This window comes from Pantherophis guttatus, chromosome 7 (assembly GCF_059756535.1).
Source record: "Pantherophis guttatus breed Tessera chromosome 7, ASM5975653v1, whole genome shotgun sequence".
Lineage (NCBI taxonomy): Eukaryota > Metazoa > Chordata > Lepidosauria > Squamata > Colubridae > Pantherophis > Pantherophis guttatus.
The window spans coordinates 72,542,971-72,564,272 of NC_142069.1; the positions used below are offsets into that span (position 1 = coordinate 72,542,971).

General features: G+C 35.3%; 1 protein-coding gene across 5 annotated transcripts; it reads left to right on the top strand.

Moving 5' to 3' along the window:
• The first annotated feature begins 63 nt into the window (after window positions 1–63).
• On the top strand, window positions 64–20,703 carry MLC1 (modulator of VRAC current 1). 5 transcript variants are annotated; one of them, XM_034420988.2, is made up of 13 exons: window positions 64–182; window positions 4,115–4,253; window positions 5,036–5,219; window positions 7,762–7,851; window positions 9,970–10,023; window positions 10,115–10,216; window positions 12,002–12,103; window positions 14,360–14,431; window positions 14,518–14,634; window positions 15,915–15,971; window positions 17,156–17,278; window positions 18,927–19,094; window positions 20,157–20,703. In XM_034420988.2, exons 3-13 carry the CDS (start codon window positions 5,040–5,042, stop codon window positions 20,229–20,231), a joined length of 1,140 nt encoding a protein of 379 aa, XP_034276879.1. In that variant the 5' UTR covers window positions 64–182; window positions 4,115–4,253; window positions 5,036–5,039; the 3' UTR covers window positions 20,232–20,703. The 5 variants fall into 5 exon arrangements, with proteins under 5 accessions (XP_034276879.1, XP_087730357.1, XP_087730358.1 ...); XM_087874231.1 differs by having other exon boundaries at window positions 18,930–19,094; XM_034420997.3 differs by having other exon boundaries at window positions 174–338.
• Window positions 20,704–21,302: the final 599 nt, after the last annotated feature.

A 21,302-nucleotide genomic window follows, 5' to 3' on the forward strand; every position in this document is an offset into this window, starting at 1 on the left:
AGCTCCGCCCAGACCAGAGGTCTTCAAACTTGGCAGTTTTAAGACTTGTGGACTTCAACTCCCAGAATTCTCCAGCCAGCTATGCTGGCTGGAGAATTCTGGGAGTTGAAGTCCACAAGTCTTAAAACTGCCAAGTTTGGGGACCCCTGGCCCAGACCTTGGAAGGGCGCTTTATTCCGCTGGTACGCATGCGCGCGCGGTTAAAGGCGGCTGTACTCGTGAGGAGAGGGATGCGTTAACGAGTTGGGGGGTAGTGTGGGGTGTGGAAGGGGAGAAAAAAAAAAGCTCCTTTGCCTTTTCCTAATTTAAATCCCGCTCCCCTTCCCGTCTCGTGACAGGTGGGTATGATGAGTTCCACACCCCCCCCACCCCAATTTGTCCAATTTACGGTTTGGCAGGTACCTTCTTCCACCCCGAATGCCTTCAGAGCTCTCCCCCAAGTCATGGGTGTCTCGCTCGGGCGCCCCGAAAGCCCCGAAGCCGAACCTGTTTTCCAAGTGGGGCCCAGCTCGGGTCGTTTGATTCCACCCCAGTTTTTCTTCCCGAGGGTTACAAACGACCCCCCATCATTCCTGGCCGTTTGTAATTGAAGACGGATGCACTTTAATGGGAAAGCAATGGGTGTGTGTGTGTAGTATGTATTTCATATGTATAAGGTATCTCTTACACAAGATACACATCTTTTTTTTCCAGAAAAAAGTTTTTTATTTTTATTTTTTGTACACCTATTGTAAATGTACATTCTCTTATTCATAATATACATATTTTTTCTAACGAAAGCATAAAAATAAGATTTTATTTTAATCACATTTGGGGTTGCTCTTCTACCCTCTCTTTTCCCTCTTTTCACAACAAACCTTCTCCTTCTTTCTTTCCTCTCCCTCCTCTCCTACTTTCTTCCTCCTTCTCTCCTCCCCTACTTTCCCTTCCCCCACTCCCCCACTCCTCCCTCTTTTCCCCCTTTCTCACCTTCTCTCCTGCTCTTGTCCCCTATCCTTTCTTCTTCTCCTTCCTCTTTCTTCCATTCTCCTCTCTCTCTCTCTCTCCTCTTCTCTCCTCCTCTCTCCTTTCTTTCTCCTTTGTTGTGCAATATTTCCCTTATTTGATATCCGAGCAACTCCAACAAGGTACACATCTTTTATATTTACACACATACATTTTATATAAATGTGCAATTTTCTTTTTAAAAATTTAAAGGCAGTGCTGGTGCTTTTCGGTAGGTTGATAGGATAACATTTTTACCTTGCATTTGCCTCAGTGGATAGAGTTATCAGGAATCCAGTAGCAAAAAAAAAAAAGACTCATGATGTAAGCATATAGGGATTGTGGGGGTCAAAAAAGTCAAGAGAGATACTTTGCTTTGTCATTGAGGCATTGGTATGCACCCCCTACAAGGAAACGATGTAGGTTTGTTGATGACATAATGAAGATGGCTTGCCTTGCCCTTTTCCAGGATGTTTGTCTATTCTAATTTTTAGGCATGATATTTTCATGCAGGTAATAAACACAATTGATCCTATTTAGCTTTGCAAAATCAGATGAAATTGATCAGGTGTTTCTATCCTTGCTAGTCTAAATCATGAATGGCAAAGCACTGAACATGATGAAATTATACCAAATAATCCATATTATAACTGAACACTTCCATCCCCAACAAGGTTATGAATACTTTCTGTGCTGTTTGCCCAATTCCTTACTCCATCTGACTTTTAATAAGGAAAAAGGAAGGGAGGGAGGGAGGGAGAGAGAGAGAGAGAGAGAGAGAGAGAGAAACAAAAGAAAGAAAAAAAGAGAAAGAAAAAGAAAGAAGAAAGATGACTGCAAAGCCTAGCCTAGGTCTGGGAATGTGCAGAATGTTCTATATGCACAAAGCAAAATATAAATTTCTGATGTTTCAGTCCATATGCAGAATGAAATGACTGGGTTTTTTTCAGGATATGAATGGAAATGTGACTTTTGGGATGAAGATATTTAGTAAGGGCAGAGGAACAAATGAGAAAAACCTAGGGAGTGTTTGTGGAAATGCTGACTGCAAGTATTAAAAATATCAGTTCTGGCTGATGGGAGGAAAGAAAGGCAAGACTTAGGAAGATTGGGAGGCAGACTGGCTGGGGAGATATGCCATAGTAGGGCATCAACAGCAGTTTCCATAGACATAAAGGAATCACTGTAGAAATGGAGGGCAGCCAGCACACAATTATATAGCAGAAAGATTAAGGTACCCTTGCCAGCCTTCTATTGTAGAATCTCTCTGGAATCCTCCAGATTTGGTTTTGGCTGAAACCCAGCACAACCGAACATTTCCAGGTTTAGTTTTAGCTGAACTGTGGCTAGTCAGAAACAGTTTGGCAGAACTGCTGGAATGTGACGGTTTGTTTCAAGTTCAAAACAATACATGTTTTCTGTTTTATGTATACAAAGCACCAACTGTATCTTATATTTCCAATATTTCCTCAGCTCCCCATATAAACCACAGAGGCATTCTTGGAAAATGGAAAATGGAGAATGACTACAATCCACTTGGGAAATTGCATGTTTCTCCCTAGGAGAAGAAAAGAAAAAAAAATAAAGATATACTGAAGTGGAAAAAGCCACTCCTGAATGACTTGAGGGACTGTTAATGAGCAAACTTATCTGTTTGCCTTCTGATGAAGAGGGTTCATGATTGAGCATCCCTAATTTATGAAACTATCCATAACCTGGTCTCAAAAGATCTTGGCTGCAAAGTTCATTGGCTGAAAAAAATTGCTGATTTAGTGTAAACCAGAGGTGTCTATGAGTCAAAAAAGTAGCCATGATGTAGGAATCTTAACTTTTGCCTGGTTTTTGTGTGTGGTTCCACAGATAAAAACAAGCAGAGATTTGGTCAAATTACCATGACCATTTGGAGGTTGTTGTTTTTTTAAAAAAAACCTTGTTCTGTAGATACCCCTAGTACTAACCATGTTTGAACCCATGTTTGGGAGCAGGTCTTAATGCACAGTGAAGAAATGTGTACAAAGGACACTTCAATAAGTGAAATGGCTTTTTAATGGCTATGTTGATACAACAAATGAGTTAGAGCTACTTTATGTGGGCTGCTATCTAATGGCCATTTGAAGTTTTGCATCATATCTGATGTATGTCTACAACTTGGGTGTAAATGTAAGTCTGATATAGGTTGCATAGTACATTTCAGTACTTGAGAACAATTGCATACAGATAAAAGCTAGGTATTATAACTCTGCCATCTATTTCCTTTTTATTAAGAAAAAATAGTGTCTCAAAATATTCTCTTAAAATTAGCATAGACTTCTATGCTGGAATTGTTTCTTAGTTGCAAGGAATGTTAAGGCAGTACAAAATGTCATCATTCCTGTTAACAGTGTGCCAGTCGCTTAAGAGAAGATGGCATTCTTAATAGTATTTAATTTAACAAGTAGAGAGGTAGAGATTATATAAAACAAAAGTACTTTAATATTCTCTATGAGAGAATATATATCTTTATTTTAAATTTCTAGAAAACTAGACATATAGAAATGTACATTTCATATAATGTTCTTATGTAAAGGACTAAATCAAAATATTGAATAATAATATTGTTTGTATTTTCAAATCTTGTTTTTAACCTTCAATTTTAATGAAAGAAGACATTCGCAATTGATGATACTCCCAAGTGGGCATGTTTGAGTTTCTGATCTACAATTACTGTCTATGTTTAAGTTCCTGACTCCTTTTTTCTTTTGATCCTCTTTCTACAATGCTATTTGTATTGTGGGAAAAAATGGAATAATTTTTCAGGTATGGCCTAGGACAACACAATATGTGTTTTTCAAAGTAAGTCCATTAGACACAGTAATGTGTTAGGATTGAAATTATAATTTCTCAGTATCAGAACATGAATATGATTAAACAATTATAATGTTTAATATATGTTATGTTGTATATTATATGTTTTACTTCTCAGCAGCATGGAACTTTATCTTGAAGTTCTTCTTGAAGACTATGATGGAAAAACCTTGCGAAAATATGGTGTAGTAGTTTTGTAGTGTGTTCTCTTCATTAACATTCTGTTGGCATTTTTATGTTCCCTTGCCTGAGTTTTTTTGCTGTGCTTTTGTTCTTGTATGAATAGATCCTGTTGAAAGCCAAAGTGGAGGAGAAAATTTTTCAAAGGGTGCATGAATCATTACACAGTGAGACTATAACAAAGTATCCAGACAGCTCTACTCACCAAACTGTTCAAAGTTGACTATTAAACTTCTCAGTTTAAGGTATGTATGGCTTTTTGGAAGGGCTGATATATGCATAGATAAGTTATAGTAATCAGTCTGTGCTGTAAATAATGTAATAATTTAACTGGGTTCCATTGATTAGTTGCATGTATAGAAGAAAGTATTTTGTTACACAATAATTATAACTGAAATGTCGGGTTCAGTAAAGATCTTTTGCCATTTTTCTAGTACTTGCTGATTTTCATACCCAGATAAAACTTAAGAAACAGTATATAAATGAATAGTTATTCAGTTCATGGTAAAATTAATCTTTATTAAGAAATTGTGCATATACATTGAAATTTTCTCAAATGTAATTAATAAGATATATTCCAATTTACATCAATTGTTAGAGATCACTTTTTAGTTTCACAGTGTAATATTTTGTAAGGTATAATAGAAAACTGTTAAGTACTTTATCAGGATAGTCAATTAAAATTAGAAATAAATTTATTAAATAATTTATTCCTTAGGCCAAAACAAATTGATGTGGAACTTAAATCTTAACACTTAAATAGGGCTAAAATTTACCATCTATGAAATAAATCTGGGTTGAGAGGTTAATATCTTAAGCATTTCTATGTAATGAAATGTGTGGGGTAATATGTGTATTAAGAGTTCTTAATATAGCATAATAAAACTGAAGATACTAAAAGAAGCAGGGGTCTTTGTCATTATTATTATTAGATCTTTATCTCACTTTAAAAAAATACATATTTCTATCAACTCAAGGCATAGCTTGGAAAATAAATGAAAATTGGTATTTTGTTATCTCTTTAAAGCATCATGACAAACGAAGAATCTTACAGGGAAGAATTTAGTTATGATAGGATGCCAACTTTGGAACGTAGAAAACAACAGAATGGAAGTTATGTTCCAGATATTAAATCTAGCAATCTTCAGCTCTCCAAAAAATTTCATCCTTGTTTCTTTTATAAAACATGGATTTATTCATTGCTGATGGGGGTAAGTACAAGAAATTGATCTACTTTAATCTGCTAGTTACTGCTTTCATGTACATGGAAAACAAACATTATTACATTGTCATCTAGTTAACTCAATTATAGGCAGATTAGGGTTATGTGCAGTCCTTCACTTAAAGTAATTTCAAACAGTCTGTAGAAAGGATAATTGCAACTCCTGGTAAAACAGAAAGTTCATTGCCTGTTGTCTAAAAGGGAAAAAAAAGCATCAAAAAGAGAAAAGAGTGTCTGAATGCAGAGGTTGCTTTTAGCACTTGTTACACCCTTTTGTATTCTCTCATGTGGCATTGTCTTCAAAGGAAGTAATAGGCACAAATTTGCTTTTAGCATGTCAATGCAATTTGGAAAAAGTGCTGCCTATGAATTATCTCCATGATGACACATTAAAATAAACGTAAAAAGAATTCTGCAACACATATGCAATTAGGTTCATCAAGTTCTAATCACAGTATTCATTCTTACAGTTTTTTTTCCAGAAAATGGGTGGCCCTTATTATCCATCTACTACCCGTGGCTGCACCTTTCATTGACTAATAAAAATAGATAATACTCATGATCTATGCGGATGGATTACTTTTGGTGTGTGGTTTCAAGGAAGACTGTTGGAGTCTTTTAATACATTTTATGTATGCAGAGAATAGCATCTGTATGTCAAAGTAAATCTCAAGTTTATTTGTGTTTTTGTTATATTTGAATATTAGGCTAGAGCAGAACCCATATCAGTAACATGGGCGTTATTTCTAGATAGATAAAGATAAGAGTTTTCTTTAATATAGATGAGACTGTCTTGCTCCCTATGTTCAATAATAGTGTAAGATGATTTTTGAATCTTGTGATGATGTTTTATGGTAAGTGTGGGATTGTTTGAGAGGTTAAGCTGCTTCTAGGGTGCTGCATTCAGTGATCAGTGACATTTTCAGAAGGAACATGAATGTTTTTTTTCTTACTCCTTTATTTTGCTTGTTTTTAAAAATAGAAGGAGAAATGGAAAATGACTAGTCCCAATCTCAGAAATGGGAATGGAAGACAATATTCCCCCATTTTTAACTTACTCCAAAGCCCCCAAATTCTTTTTTATGTGAATGCTTTCAGATGTAGATGGTAGAGATTTAAAAATAGGAATGGGAACAATTTCCATGCCTACTTCCATTCCCACACTTAAACTGATGATGATGATCATGATGATGAATTACATTCGTATGCTATTCAACTGTCAATGATTCTGGGCAGCTCACAACAGTCAAGCAAATAAATTACATTAAAATAAATTAAAAATCAAAGATAAAAGATGGCAAGAAGAATGAAGTGAAAGGTCTCATTTTCCCTTGCTCCAGGATCTTCATAGCTCTTCTAAACAAGCAGAGTGTGGGCCATCTGGATCTTGGGAGAGCAGAACATGCTGGTGATGATGACAACTACAACTAAGTTTGCGGGGAAAACAAAGGAAAGCAATAGAGTCAGGGAATGAAAAATTGCAGCCTCATTTTGGGAAATTTAGGTTCCAAATGTCAGTGAATTTGGAGTGCGAGTGGGCTTCAGTAGAATGCTGGAAGATCTGATACAGCCTATTGGTTGGCCAACCTCTGTATCAGGAAGAGATAGTAGGAATGAAGAGGAATCATCTCCTCAGCCCCATTACTTCCTATTTCTTAGAAATGTTAAGTAACTGAACATAACAATTCTAATAGAAATTATATGTACATATTTAGTTATAGTGATTTTGGCATTGGAAATTCCATTCCACTATTGTTATAGACTAAATGATATTACTTGCAATATTGCAGTAGCAGCACAGTGGCTCTTGAACATTTTCTCTTAAGTAGTTTATGAATAAGAATGGCTTCAAAATATTTTGCAATGGAGAATCACAAAATGTAGGCAAGCTATGCATATTTGGTTGTTGCATGTGTCTGCCAAGAAATCATTTATGTATATATATTCATACTGTTACTGCAATCAACTCACTAAATTAAACAGTTGCTGAATTTTCATATTTGATAAGGGAAATATAATTACAGAAATATCAGCTTACTGCCTGTACATTAACAGGAGTTGAATAGTTAAAATGCTATATAGAGAGGGGAAATATTATTGCTTCTGTGAATCTGTATCACATTCTCAGTGTAAATGTCTATAGAAAGTCTCAATCATCCAGGTCATAGTTGTCCCAAAGATGCTTCTCAAAAGGCAACTGGACTTTCTTGTTTTTTTCTTCTTGAAAACGTTTCACTTCTCATCCAAGAAGTTTCTTTAAGAACTGAAGAACTGAAGTTCTGAAGAACTGAAGAGTGAAGTTCTTGGATGAAAAGTGAAACATTTTCAAGGAAAAAACCAAAGTGCAGTTGCCTTTTGGAAAACATCTTTGGGACATTCTCGGTATATTTCTTCATATGTATTCTTTCTTACTAAAATATGAATACATTTATATTGCTGCCAGATGTTTTGGATAATAATTCTCAAATTTACATAGTTGCTTAGTTCTATAATTATATCAAAAGATTGCTTGTCATATTTTTATATTTCAGACTTGTGTACTTGTTACCTCGGGATTTTCTCTTTATTTGGGGAATGTTTTTCCATCTGAAATGGATTATTTGCGCTGTGCAGCAGGTTCAGTAAGCATTCTGCAGCATTGCTGTGGCTCCATGGAAATGTGAATTATAATGCAATTTAATTACTTAATGTTAATTGAAATACACATTTACTGTATCTCCAATTCTCTACTGAAAATTATAATGGCAACCTGTATATGTATATTTTCTTTAGCTTCCCTAGCTATTGATCGTTGATAAATTATTTACCATAAAATTACTTCATTTTTTTTTGCCAAGTAAATTCATTTTTCACCCAAGCGGATATAGAGTCATCCACAATAAAAATTAAATTATTTTATATGTGCATTTTAATTGAAATAAGTCCTGCAATGAAATGCTATTATTAGCAATTTCAGAAAAAATCAGACTCCTCCCCCCCAATTCATGTAAATGTTCTCCGGTTCCACAAGGAATTAGAGCTGATAGAGCTGGTGTTTGTTCTAGTTGTACAGTGGGCTATTGTCATGAATATATTTTGTTGGATGAGAACTTAATATGAATGAAACTTTACCTTCAGATATTTTTGAACTGAGAAAAAGGGATTTTTAATTTTTGCTGTAGCCCAGGAACCATTAGGTTGGGAATTATACATGTATTAATGAGAGGCCCAATCTATGTTCCTTTCTTAGAATACGTATAAGAATAGCAACTTTTACATTGAAGTAAAATTGATTTTTTTAAAATTTTCTTGCTATCATTACATGGATTCTTGCAGCCCAGATAACTAACATACATACCCATTTTCCTGAAAATAAGACCTATCCAGAAAATAAGACCTAGCATGTTTTTAATGTGTGTGTCTAATATACTGAGCCTGGATAGCTCAGCAGACTAATGCATTGTAATTTAACTCCAGCTGTCTGCAATTAGTAAGTTCGAATCTTGCCAGGCTCAAGGTTGACTCAGCCTTCCATCCTTTCTAATGTAGGTAAATTGAGGACCCAGTTTGTGGGGGCAATAAGCTGACTTTGTAAAAATATACAAAAGTATGAAGGCTATTGCTTAACGCATTGTAAGCCGCCCTTAGTCTCCGGAGAAGGGCGGCATATAAATAAATAAATAAATAAAAAAGCCCTACCCCCAAAATAAGCCCTACTTAATAGCCGCTTACCCATTCCACCTGGTTGGTTGCAGTGCCACAGCCACAAGGCGAGGCAGAGGAGGTGGAGCTGCCCCATGAGCCCCGCACCGGCTTACCTCAGGGCCACCGCAGCTCGGTCATCCACATCCTGATAATTGCCTCGCAGCAGGAAGCTATGTGCAGCAGGAGCCCGCTTGGCTGCTGGCCCACTACTTCTGCTTGTTCACAGCCACAACAGAGCAGGAGGCTGAGTGGTGTAATGCTGCTGCGGCTGCGAGGCAGGTGTCAGGGCATGGATGGCCTGGCCGCAAGGGCCCTGAGGTAAGCCGGTGCAGGGCGTGTGGGGCAACTCCACCTCCCAACCTCACTTCATGGCCGTGGCACCAGTGTGTCACTCAGCCTCCCGCCACAAGCAAGCAGAAGAAGTGAGCCTCCCGTACATGGGGAAAAAAATAAGACACCCCCCAAAATAAGCCCTAGTGCTTATTTTGGGCCCCAAAAGAAAAAGTCCCAGTCTTATTTTTGGGGAAACACAGGTAAACACAGACAGACACACACATACTTACTGTGTGTCTGTGTTTACCAGTAGTCTCTTTAAATCATCACATAATGTGTAAAATCTCAGCATATGGCAGCACTTTGCTAGAGTTGTCAGGGTAAGCAGAGTCAGTCCTGCTTATGACTGCTTTCGAAGACCACCAGAGAATCCTAGGGTCACAAGTTGGGCCGGATGTTGAAAAATATCCTCGAGTAAAGCACAATACAACATTGCAAAGTTGTGTCCATGTAGCTCTTAGAAGATGAGGTTGTCTTTATTTTTAAGGTGCAAAAGTCCACAATAACATCTAATTTGTATCTTTGATTCGAAACTTTTTGTTAAAACAACCATATTTTTTAAAGATGGTATCTCATTTAATTATTGTTCCCACCCAACTTAAATGAGTGATACAAGATTTCAGTAGTTGGAATAGAACTTGATTTTTCTATCATACTAAGTATCACACTAACATGAAAAATATATTATTTTTAAAGTTATTTTCTTAATGTTTTTGGCCTAGTGTATTCCCTCAGCAGCAGTGAGTTTTGCCATAGCCAGAAACAAAGCTAATGTGGTAAGTTTTTAAGTTTAGAAAGTTGAGTAACCTATTATTTATGTATTATTTTAATTAAATAAGAAATACAATGTTTTTACCATTTTTACAGATACCTGATTTTCAGTTTATATTTGTTTCAACATTTGCGATTACAACAACATGTTTAGTTTGGTTTGGATGCAAGCTTGTCTTAACGCCTACAGCAATAAATGTGAGTTGCAAACAACAAATATGGAACATTTGAACAAATCAATAAAGCGTTATAGCAAAAGATTTGCTGTGCATTTTGTGATCATTAAATAAAGGCTAGATAGAATATAATTATTGTTATCCACTTGTATGTTTCATTAAAATTAGTTGAAGTTAGGATACTCATAAGCAATTTTTCATACACATTTCAATTATATTGAAGCATAATTAACTTATTTTCTAACCCAGACTTTCTGCTCAATATCTGAATTCTTTGCTAAGTATAAACTTTTATTATTTTACTTGCAGATGATTGAATGGGCTAGGGTTTTTTTACTACATAGTAAATTATGATTTGTATCTGAGGGCCAGTGAGGAAAGATGGTTCATAACATTATATATGTTCAGGCTCATTAGAGTTTTTGATGATAGTTTTGCAAATTATGAGTTGATATTAAGACCCTCCCCCCTTTTTCTCCTCTGCCGGTTCTCACAGACTATTTTAAATCAACCTGCCTAACAAAAGCTAAAAGTAGACTTGAATCCTTGGGACATTCTTTAGAAGCTCTCTGTTCAGTAGGCATGAAAGTACCAGAAGTCATTTAAAACAATGTATTTAGTTTAATATCCAATCCTACAGTTTATGGATTCTTCTCAAATGGCCATATGCCATTATCTTACCTCTCTTCAGTTCAAATTTCACTTTGGCCAGGTTGGATGCACTAGATCAGGGATGTCAAACTCAAGGCCCGCGGGCTGAATCTGGCTCACAGGATGCTTAGATCTGGCCCTTGGGCCCACCCTGGAAACAGTGAGGGACCGCCCTGCCGTGCCTCTGCCAGCAAAAATGGAGCATGGAAGGCCCATGTGCAGGCCTCCTGGGCTCTGTTTTCATTTGCAACAGCCTCCTGCAGCGCTCTGCCAGTGAAAATGGAGCTTCGGAGGGCTCCATTTTCACTGGCAGAGGGCTGCAGGAGGCCATCGCAGATGAAAACAGCCTCAATGAGTGACACTGAGCTGGACACGCCCCCTGGCCACACACACACACACACACACACACACACACACACACACACACACACACCTGCCCTGCCCCCAAGGTCAAACAAAACCCTGATGCAGCCCTCAATGAAATTTAGTTTGACACCTCTGCACTAGATGCACAGAACTCTGTAGTTCTGTGGGGCTGGTATAAAAAAGACCTCTTTTTTTAGCAGTGCTTATGTCCCTGAGGAGATAGATGGCTTCATGGAATCCTTAAGCCATATGCTCCTCTATTGCTTTCTCTATAAAGGTTAAATGTTCATTAAAAAAATTAATTAATTAAGGAAGTTACATATTTTTATCTTAAAATATATATCTTAAAAATTGACCCTGGTAGACAGCACAATATCTGTCTGATCCATTCTCCAGAAATCTAAATTCTGCCATCCAACTGGTTTTTATGAAAGACATTAAAACCTGGCTATTTATTCCTTGGGGATTGAGATATTGAAATCTCTCTTCCCCCGCCCCCCAGCTTTGGAATATTTGTCTAATGTAAATGACATTACTGGTGTTCATATATGTAGATATACTTTGATTTTTTAAATTGTAATTTTGTTATTATTTTAACCTGAATTATAGATGATGGATATGTATGCCCCTCAAAGTTGTCAGCAACTGGAGCAATGTATAAGTAAATAAACAGATAAATAGCATGCTTTTGAAAACAGCTGGACTCCTTCGTTATGCTAAAACATATACAGCAATAATTTTATCAGTACACTTATGTTAATATAAATTATTTGAAACATTTTATCGACAGATAAATTACAATCTGATTCTCCTGATTCTGCTAGAGGTTTTCATGGCAACTACTGTAATAATATCTGCTAGATCTAATGAGGAATGCTGCAGGAAAAAAAGAGTAAGGCTGACTTTTACTATGTATGTATGTATATATTTATTTTGCATGCTGCTATCTAGCCTGAGGCAACTCTGCCTTATTTCAACATATATTTCAGGGGTGAAATGCTCCCGGTTCGGACCGGATCACCTGATCTGGTAGCGATGGTGGCGGGTAGTTCGGAGAACTGGTAGCAAAAATCCCTGCCCCCCCCCCATGCCCAGCTGAGCCGTGCAATCATCAGAGGCTTTTTTTTTTTTTTTTACTTTTAAAAGCATTTTTTCTACAACCTCTCCGGCCGAAAAAATGCTTTTAAAAGTTAAAAAAAAAAAAAAAGCCTCTGATGATTGGGTGGCTCAGCTGGGATCGTCAAAGGCTTTTAAAAGCATTTTTTCTACAATCTCTTCAGCCGGAAAAAAAATGCCTTTAAAAGCCTCCCAGCTGAGTTACCTGATCATCAGAAGCTTTTAAAAGCATTTTTTTCTGCAACCTCTTAAGGTCGTAGAAAAAATGCTTTTAAAAGTAAAAAAAAAAAAAAAAGTTGGCCACGCCCACCCAGTCACATTACTCCCCCACCAAGCCACGCCCACAGAATCGGTAGTAACAAATTTTACGTTTCACCACTGTTGTATTGTATACCCCTTTTTTCAAATCAGAATAATTTGTTTATTTGTACATAGTGATTTGAAGAATATATTCCCTATTAATTAAAAAAAAAGTCAATATACTGTTCTGTCTATGCTATTGGAACTTGTTCTTTGACAAGTCAAACTTTCTTTAAAATATAACTTATAGAAACGTATGAAACTAATTTTCTCTAATTTCTATATTTTATATGTGCATTATACTTTTGTGTACAACTATGTGGCTGACCTTATGATCCGAAACTTGCTTCCTTCTTTTGAAATAATGCATTTTTCTTAAATGTTAAGTCTCAACAATACAAAAAACTTCCTATCTTAATCATGTTCCTTAATCCTATCTTCCTATCTTAATCATGTTCTGAATGTATTTTTTTGTGTATCTCAAATCTCACATAATACAGTACTTGCAACATCTGTAGCATATATATACAGTTTGTGTGTGTGTGTGTATACACTCACCCACCCACTCACCCACACAGAAACATATATAATATATATATATATATATATATATATATATATATATATATATATATATATATATTGTTCTATATAGTAGAACAAAGTTACATTTTTAAATCATATCTTTTACTTAACGAATCAAGAGTGAATTCAGAGGTGCCTTACGTGAGGCAGGGCACTTACAGTATTCTATAAGGGAAAAAATGTAAAGCTTCAACCCAGAGCATTGAGATATCGCTTGCAAAATGTATCAATATGCATTTTTTAATTGAATCTGCTAACATGTTTATGAATGTTATATACAATAGCTTGCAATACCTAAAATACATACTTGCATTAAAACATTCTTGCTTTACTGTTAAATGGGTTCTTAAGGTGGCTTATACCAATCTTTATTATAACAATAGCTACTTGAGATTTACAATTTTAAAACAGGTAGAGGAAGAGAAGGGAGAGAGCAGGAAAAGAAGGTCAGACATCTTTTGAATAAAAAAAAGCATTCTTATTAGTGTTCAACAGAGAAGAATAGTTCAGCTTTCTGGAATGGCTGCCAATTGGGAAGTATTAGGTAGCTATGAAACAGCTTCTTCTGCTGTGCGATGATTTGGAGTAGTTGCTGTCAGATGAGGGGGGCAAGATAAAGTTATAAAAGCCAACTCTAGGTTAATAAAAGTGTTCCTCTAGGTTTTGTGAAACAGGTTTTTTTGAACAATCTACAACAGTTTCTTAGGCTGGTACATTTCTGAATATCCAGTTTTTTGTCTAATTTTGTCCCACATTTTTTTTTTCAAGACTGTGATTTCAGATTCTGAATAGTCCTCTAAGCCTAAAGAAACGACTATATTGATCATATTTGGAATGTTTTCAATTTGTAGGCATATTTCATAAAAAACATAACAGTTCTGATTTGAACATTCCTTGGAGCCTTCTGAAGACTATATGCGCAATTTTTATTCATGCATTGATGATAATTTTGATGAAGAACGGATCGTGTTCATATTTGCCACAAAACATGAATATGCACAATGTCATGTTTTTTAATTCTCTTTTTTCAATATATACATACCATATGGTAAAATCTTAACATTATAATTCTATATGTCAATAGCTTCAGTAGTATGTTAATGTTTGATACTATTGCTTTCTTATTTTGATAATCTTTTTCTTTTAGACAATTATTTATGATACTACTAGCACATTGAATAATGTCAACTTCCCAATACGTATCCTAAAATCCTATTCGGTAAGAAAATTGTATTATCGTTCTCAAGTAATCTTCTAGGATTTTGTTACTATAATCAAATTCCAATCATTTTTTTTTTTTTTAAGGTAGTAGAAGTAATTATTGGAATTTCTGCAGTGTTTGGAGGAATAATTGCCTTGAATATGAATGTGCTAATTTCTGGCCCGTACCTTTCGGTCACTTTTTTTTGGATCTTAATTGCTGTAAGTAGCACTCAATTGAATATAGCTTATTTTTATTTTCATTGCAAACTATTATTAACAACGAACAGATACTGTCATATGCTTTTATACTATCTATAAATTACCTTTAATATTTTCCAATAACTTGTCTCTACAAATAGAATTGGAGGACATAGTTGTATCCCAGTGTCCAACAAAGTAATAAAAAGGGATCCTTATCCTTTGTAGGTAGTTTCCATCTATTTTCAATTTACTTGAAACTCCTGTCTTAGGTAAGCAGTGTGGGGTGCTTCAGGTGGTGGGGGAGACCCTGGGAGGCTTGGCTCAGGAATTGAAAATCTTCCACTCAGAAATTCAAGCAGAATTTTCAGCTTTTGAGCAAAGACACAGTTATGTATGGCCTGCACTGGGCCTTCCAGGGCCTCCTCCACCTGCCTGAGGCACCCTACTGCATTGCCTTGCCATGCTTGGATTTTGGTTCCCTCTGTCTCGGTGGGCTGGCTGAAAGAGCTGCCTGCTGAAGAAGTTCAGCTTCCTTTCCTTCATTCATGCACCGAAGGGAGCTCCTTTGGTGGGATGCAGAAATGCAGTGCAGATCTTTAATATTTGAGTTCCGTTTCTGTACCTCACCAAAGGAGTTGAGCTCTCCTGCGTACACGGAAGGGAACTTGTTTGGCAGGATGCAGGAATGGAGGTTGTTTCTGTATCCTTTCAAAAGAATTTGAAGTAGGCAGCTCTATTAGCCAGCCCTCAGAGATGAGAGGGAGTCCTCTTGGCAAATGGCAGCATGTTGCTGAATTCCCCATTGAGTTTCTGGGGAAAAAGCCAGCAGAGAAGACTTCAGATCTGGTCACATGATCCTGGGGCACTTGGCAACTGGTCGTACATTTGACAAGTTATCAAGCACCCAGATTGCGATCACATGACTATGGTGGTGGTGGTGCAGTCATCCTTTCCAAGGCCATCATAATTCCAAACCATCAAACAAACGGTCGTAAATTGAGAGCTACCTGCATTCGGTTGAAATTTAAGATTTTAAGAATGGATTATGCTTCATTTGAATAGAGGTCAATCTATTGTTGGAAGTGGCTTCAGTCTTTATATATAATAAAGATTCGTTCTTAGTTCATCCCAGGTCAAGAGTAGAAAAGTTTCAACTAGGCATGATATTTTTTCCCTGAGCTGTTTGGGAAAAACCAAAGTTGTGGATGTAAATCACAAAAGGATCTGCCATTCTTGAAGTATAGCTTTCAAGGGTTCTTATACACTGAACATGGTCTCATATTTATTTCTTTTCTTAGTGTTTTCCCAGTGCAATTGCAAGTCATGTTGCTGCTGAATATCCAACCAAATGCTTGGTGAGTACATTGTTAAAATTATTAAATGATAACACATGACAGCCTCTAAATCCTTTTAAGCCAAAAACTATTAGTCTTGTGGTTTTTATCTCAAATGTATTTTCTGTTTTCATACAATGCCCAACTGGGAAACACTTTTATTTGGGAGACATCATAAGATGCATATTGGTCCAATAAAGATATTGCTGAACTGTTTGAGATCTTCCTTTTCATTGAGCAAAAAGTTTCTTTTTAATTTATTTCATAAGCCATTACTGGGGCCATGTTGAAAGTGATCTCATTACTGAAAAAAAAATGGCTGAATGGGATTTTATATAATTAAACAATATGTTTGTCCAAATATGATTAGTGGGACAAAATAGTTTCATATCTTTTCATCTTCAAACATTTCAGTCTCCATTTCTTGTAACTATTTAAAATCTTAATACTTGTTTCAATTGTTTCTTATTCAATGTACAGTTTCAAACTTCATTATTTTTATTTTCAATCTGTTCTTTTGTATGGCTCCATTGTTACATTATTAATTATGCACCTCTTCTGTAAATTTTGTTATCATAAAGGCTAGCAGGAAATTGAAAAAAAAAAAATCAAAATGGCAATTGCAACAGCCTGATTGAAGCCCTGCTCCTTTGAATATGTATGCAATGTAGATGCACATACAGAAGGAATGGGATTTTGATTGGGCTGCCCTGAATGCCAATTTGACTTATTTTATTCCTCCTCCCACCTTGCTCTGACATCATTGACATATTAAAAACAGGGACACCTTAAATAATTAATAGCATATGCAAAACAGCATCGATTGCATGCTCAGATAAGTACAAACTTGCAAGCTAAGTAAAGTTCTAGTCCAGTCACAATGTATATTACTGTACTTCCTTGTCATCCACTGAATGATTGCTGTCAGAACTTCAATTGAGCTTAGTACTAAGTTCTGACTTCTGTTTTCAGCCACTTTTTCTTGGCTAATTAGTATCTTTGAATATACATTTTAATATACCTGAAAAATTCATCTGTTGATTTTTAATATTCATCTATCATTTCTCTATGAATATTAGCTTAGTTAAAATTTTTGTGCAAATAAAAATCATAGTATAACACTTCTGATGACATATAAAAAGGCACACATTTATGGATATATTTTCTTTGCAACTGTATATTTTACAATTTTATCCTTAATTTAGGTGGAAGTTCTTATTGCCATAAGCAGTGTTACATCACCCTTGTTATTCACAGCTTCAGGATACTTGTCTTTCAGTATAATGCGCATTGTGGACATGATTAAAAATTATCCACCAACAGTTCAAGTATGTTTTATCTTTTTTAAAGCTATTAACGCGCAATAAACCTGTATGAATATTGTGTATAGGTCATGATATTCTGATTTCTAATGAAAGGTTCTATAATTTATTAAAACAAATATGATTTTAGAGCATTTTGGAACAGAAGTAGCAATTCACAGAAATGGTGTATTACAAGGATTTTGGAGATTACAGTTAGAAAATGTGAGCTAGGAGTTAAAGGGACAGAAAACTAAAAAATGAAACTTGAAAACTTATTTAAATTAACCAGAAAATAGTTGGCTGTAGGTCTACCAGTTAACACAGAATTTTAGAGAAACTGATGGAGACCAAGTCAAGACTAGTGAATGTGCAATTTATTGTTTTTGTAATGTTTTAGAGATATTTATCAGTTGATTGAAATCAATTTACGTATCAACAGGGAAAATATTTGCTCGCATATTTGCATACTGTCAAAGACATTCATTTCAGGAAAGAATTTCAATCACTCACAAGTTTCTTCTTGCCAGCTGTGGTAACATGTGTTAGTATTTCTAACCACAGATGTCCAATGTAAATGTTTTAGACATAAGAAATAAATTAGGAAAGTGTATTCATAATTTTTAAATATGTTACTCTATGAAACCTATATTTGTTCAGGTAAAGAAAAAGGGAAGGGTGTTGCCTGCATCAAAGCTTAATTATCCAGGTTTTAATGACCTTGTTAAAAAGACAAATTTACTTTCTTGGATTAAATGTACTATAACACTGTGTTGCAGAATTCTGAATTCTGTAAGCAAATAAAGATAAGCCACTACCTTTATTTTCTACAGAACAGAAACTCTTCTTTTGTTTACAAAAACAAACTAAAGGACAAGTTAAATGTTCAATTTAACATGTAACAACTGAACAGCTTATATAAGTATATGCATGTGTGTGTGCGTTTATAGTATGTAAATATTGATGAGTGCTTGTGTTTCATAATAAGCCTCTTGCTAAGAAGTGATAACAAAAGATATCAAACTAGCCTTCAGAAACATGAACATTTTTAATTGTGTAACTTGAAAAATGAATGATCTTTGAATCTCAATTGCCATATTATAGAACTGCTAGAGCCCAGGGGTGAAATCCAGCAGGTTCTGGAGAACCGGTAGTGGAAATTTTGAGTAGTTCAGAGAACCAGCAAATACCACCTCTGGCTGGCCCCAGAGTGGGGTGGGAATGGAGATTTTGCAGTATCCTTCCCCTGCCACGCCCACCAAGCCACACCACGTCCACCAAGCCACACCCATATAACCGGTAGTAAAAAAATTTGGATTTCACCACTGCTAGAGCCTCATACGCCCATCTAGAGCCAGTTTGATGTAGGGGTTAAAATTTCAGGCTAAAAACTAGTACATTTTAGAGCTGCCTTAAGCTCAAAGCCAGCTGGAGGACCTTGGGCCAGTTACTCTCTCTCTACCTTAGGATGCAGACAAGGGCAAACCACTTTCAAAAATGTAATTTAAAAAACCTGCAGTGACTAGTCCAGACAGTCACTAAGAATCAATATTGACTCAAAGGCACTAACCAATCAATCAACCAAAATGCCTCTGGCAAAAGTAACATTCTGAGATAGAAAAGTACATAATGTTTAAGATAATTAAAACTTGTTTTGTATATCTGTTACTTTTAGCAGTCTTATGATGTGCTACTCTTGCTTCTAATGCTGATGCTATTAGTTCAAGCTTTTCTGACAACTGGGACAGTCATACTGTGTGTAAATTTTAAAGCAAAAATGAAAATGCATGATTCATTATGGGCAGGGCCACTAACAAACAAACAAGAATACAAAACAACAGAGGTGAGCAATATTTATAGATTAAATTTCATAACAGAATATTGTTGATAATTTAAATCTTATTCCTCCCAAAATTGTACATCTACCATTCTTTTTTACATGCATGTGTCTAGATCTAGCAGAAATAAAGTCAACTTCATCTGTTTCATAGATCCCAAATTTTAGTTTACTTAAGACAGCATCTTCCCCCCCATATAGCTGTGAACTTGGTCATGTTCATACCTTGATATTGTTGTTGCTTTCTTTCAGGAGTTTGTACCCTTAAGTCATTAAATCCCTTAGAGGTCCATGGGTTGATTTTAAGGAGTCCAGGAACATTATTTTCACAATTATTTTACACATTTAAATACATTTTTCTGAGAAGGGATTCATAGGTTCTACCAGACTCATAAAGTGGTCCATGCACAAAGAGATAAAGAACCCTATTATACTCCCTACTCTTACTTCGTTTGGTTTTCTGATATTGTCCAATTTTAAATCACTTGATTCAGAAATATTTTCTCTTGCTTAATTTCTTTTTGCAAAATATACATACTAAATGTTGCATAAGTAAATATGAAAAGTTAAGCCATCTTATTGGTATATATGGATTTTTTATAGATTATAAGAATATCTTAAAATGTTATATACAATTATATCTAATGGCACTACATGCATCATAGCTAAATAAATATATCTTATTGCCACATGTATTTATGAATCAAACAATGTAAGTCAGACTTTTGCTTAGATTTCTTTTGTATCTTTTTAATGTAGCAGAATGCTTGAAGTAGTACATAGCAAAGGATTTTAAAACATTCCTTAAATGCTATTTTATAAATTGAATTGGCATCCTGAAATTTGCCTCAGGAGAAAAGCTGACATTGTGCTTCAATTTAGAGCAAGTAGAAGGTTTGTTCAGGGAATAGTAGAAAAGGTTAAAATTCTCTTGCAGAATTATTGTATTTATAATCATGGAAATGTGTAATCAATTTATCTAATTCACCAAATCATGATCCATTATTATTACGGATTTTTCTGCATTTTGTTCTGTGTTCCATTCTTTGACATCTTTTTTTGCTTTAGGTCTCCAGTAACAGCATGAAGGATTTTGACAAAGAGAAAGCTTGGAAAGCTGTTGTAGTGCAGATGGCTCAGTAATCTGCACTAGGGAAACTGAACCAGGGAGATTTTAGGGCTAATTAATCTTTGTTTATAAGAGCTGTGGTATTAAATGCAAAGCACTTAATTTCTTAGCAACTCCGTTGACCAGAATGGCTTGAAAACAATTCTTGCAGCAGAATATTATCAATAAACAATAACAGCCTTTAAAAGTAATACATTGTTCTAATAGTACATTTGATTTTAGCTCATCTTAATTTCAATGACTTTATTTACAAACTGATTTTAAACAGTACCATTGTTAATTAAATATTTTGACCATATGAACAGTTAATGCAAGTAACTATGAATTTTGTTATTGTAAGAAACTAATACAATTGCTGGTATTTTGGTTGTTATAAAATTTATGCAAGTTTGTAACAAATACATTTTACCCTTCATCTTTTGCTGATTTTTTTTTTAAAGTTAAACTTGTTTTTACTTTTGGATAAAATAAAAATCTTTATTGCAAGTCGGTTCTAGTCATTGGATTGATGTTGCTTTAACTAAAATCGCCGAAGTTTCCCAATTTCTGATAAATGTCACTTGCAGATCTGATCACAGGAATACATAATCCTGCATTCATAGATTATACAAAATCATAGTGTGATTTTGATACAGTGCAATCTATTAAAAGAAGAAAATGAATAGTCATGTTTGGTTAGGGCAGAAATCCAGAAATCATGTGGTTATTGATTGCAGCTTAGTGTGATGAGTAAATGGAGATGCATGTTTTTGATTTACTTTTGTGTAAAATATACTACTTTGATAAATGCTCAAGAATGTAAAGCAGAATCAGCTAAAGAAACCAGGATTTTTAAAAAAAAACAGTGACAATTTTGAAATATGACTTGTTTTTATTTTAGCCAACAACTTTAATTTAAAAAATCCAGCCACAATTGTCAATGGGAATTGAGACTGTGGAGACGTAGCCATATTTTTAGATGAGCCATTTCCTTTTTATGGTTTCTAAAGTAATAACATGTTTCGTCTTTCCCAGCTTGTTTATTTTATATTACACAACTTTATAGGCGGGGTAGGGGTGGGGGGCTTAAAACTGAAACAGTTTCA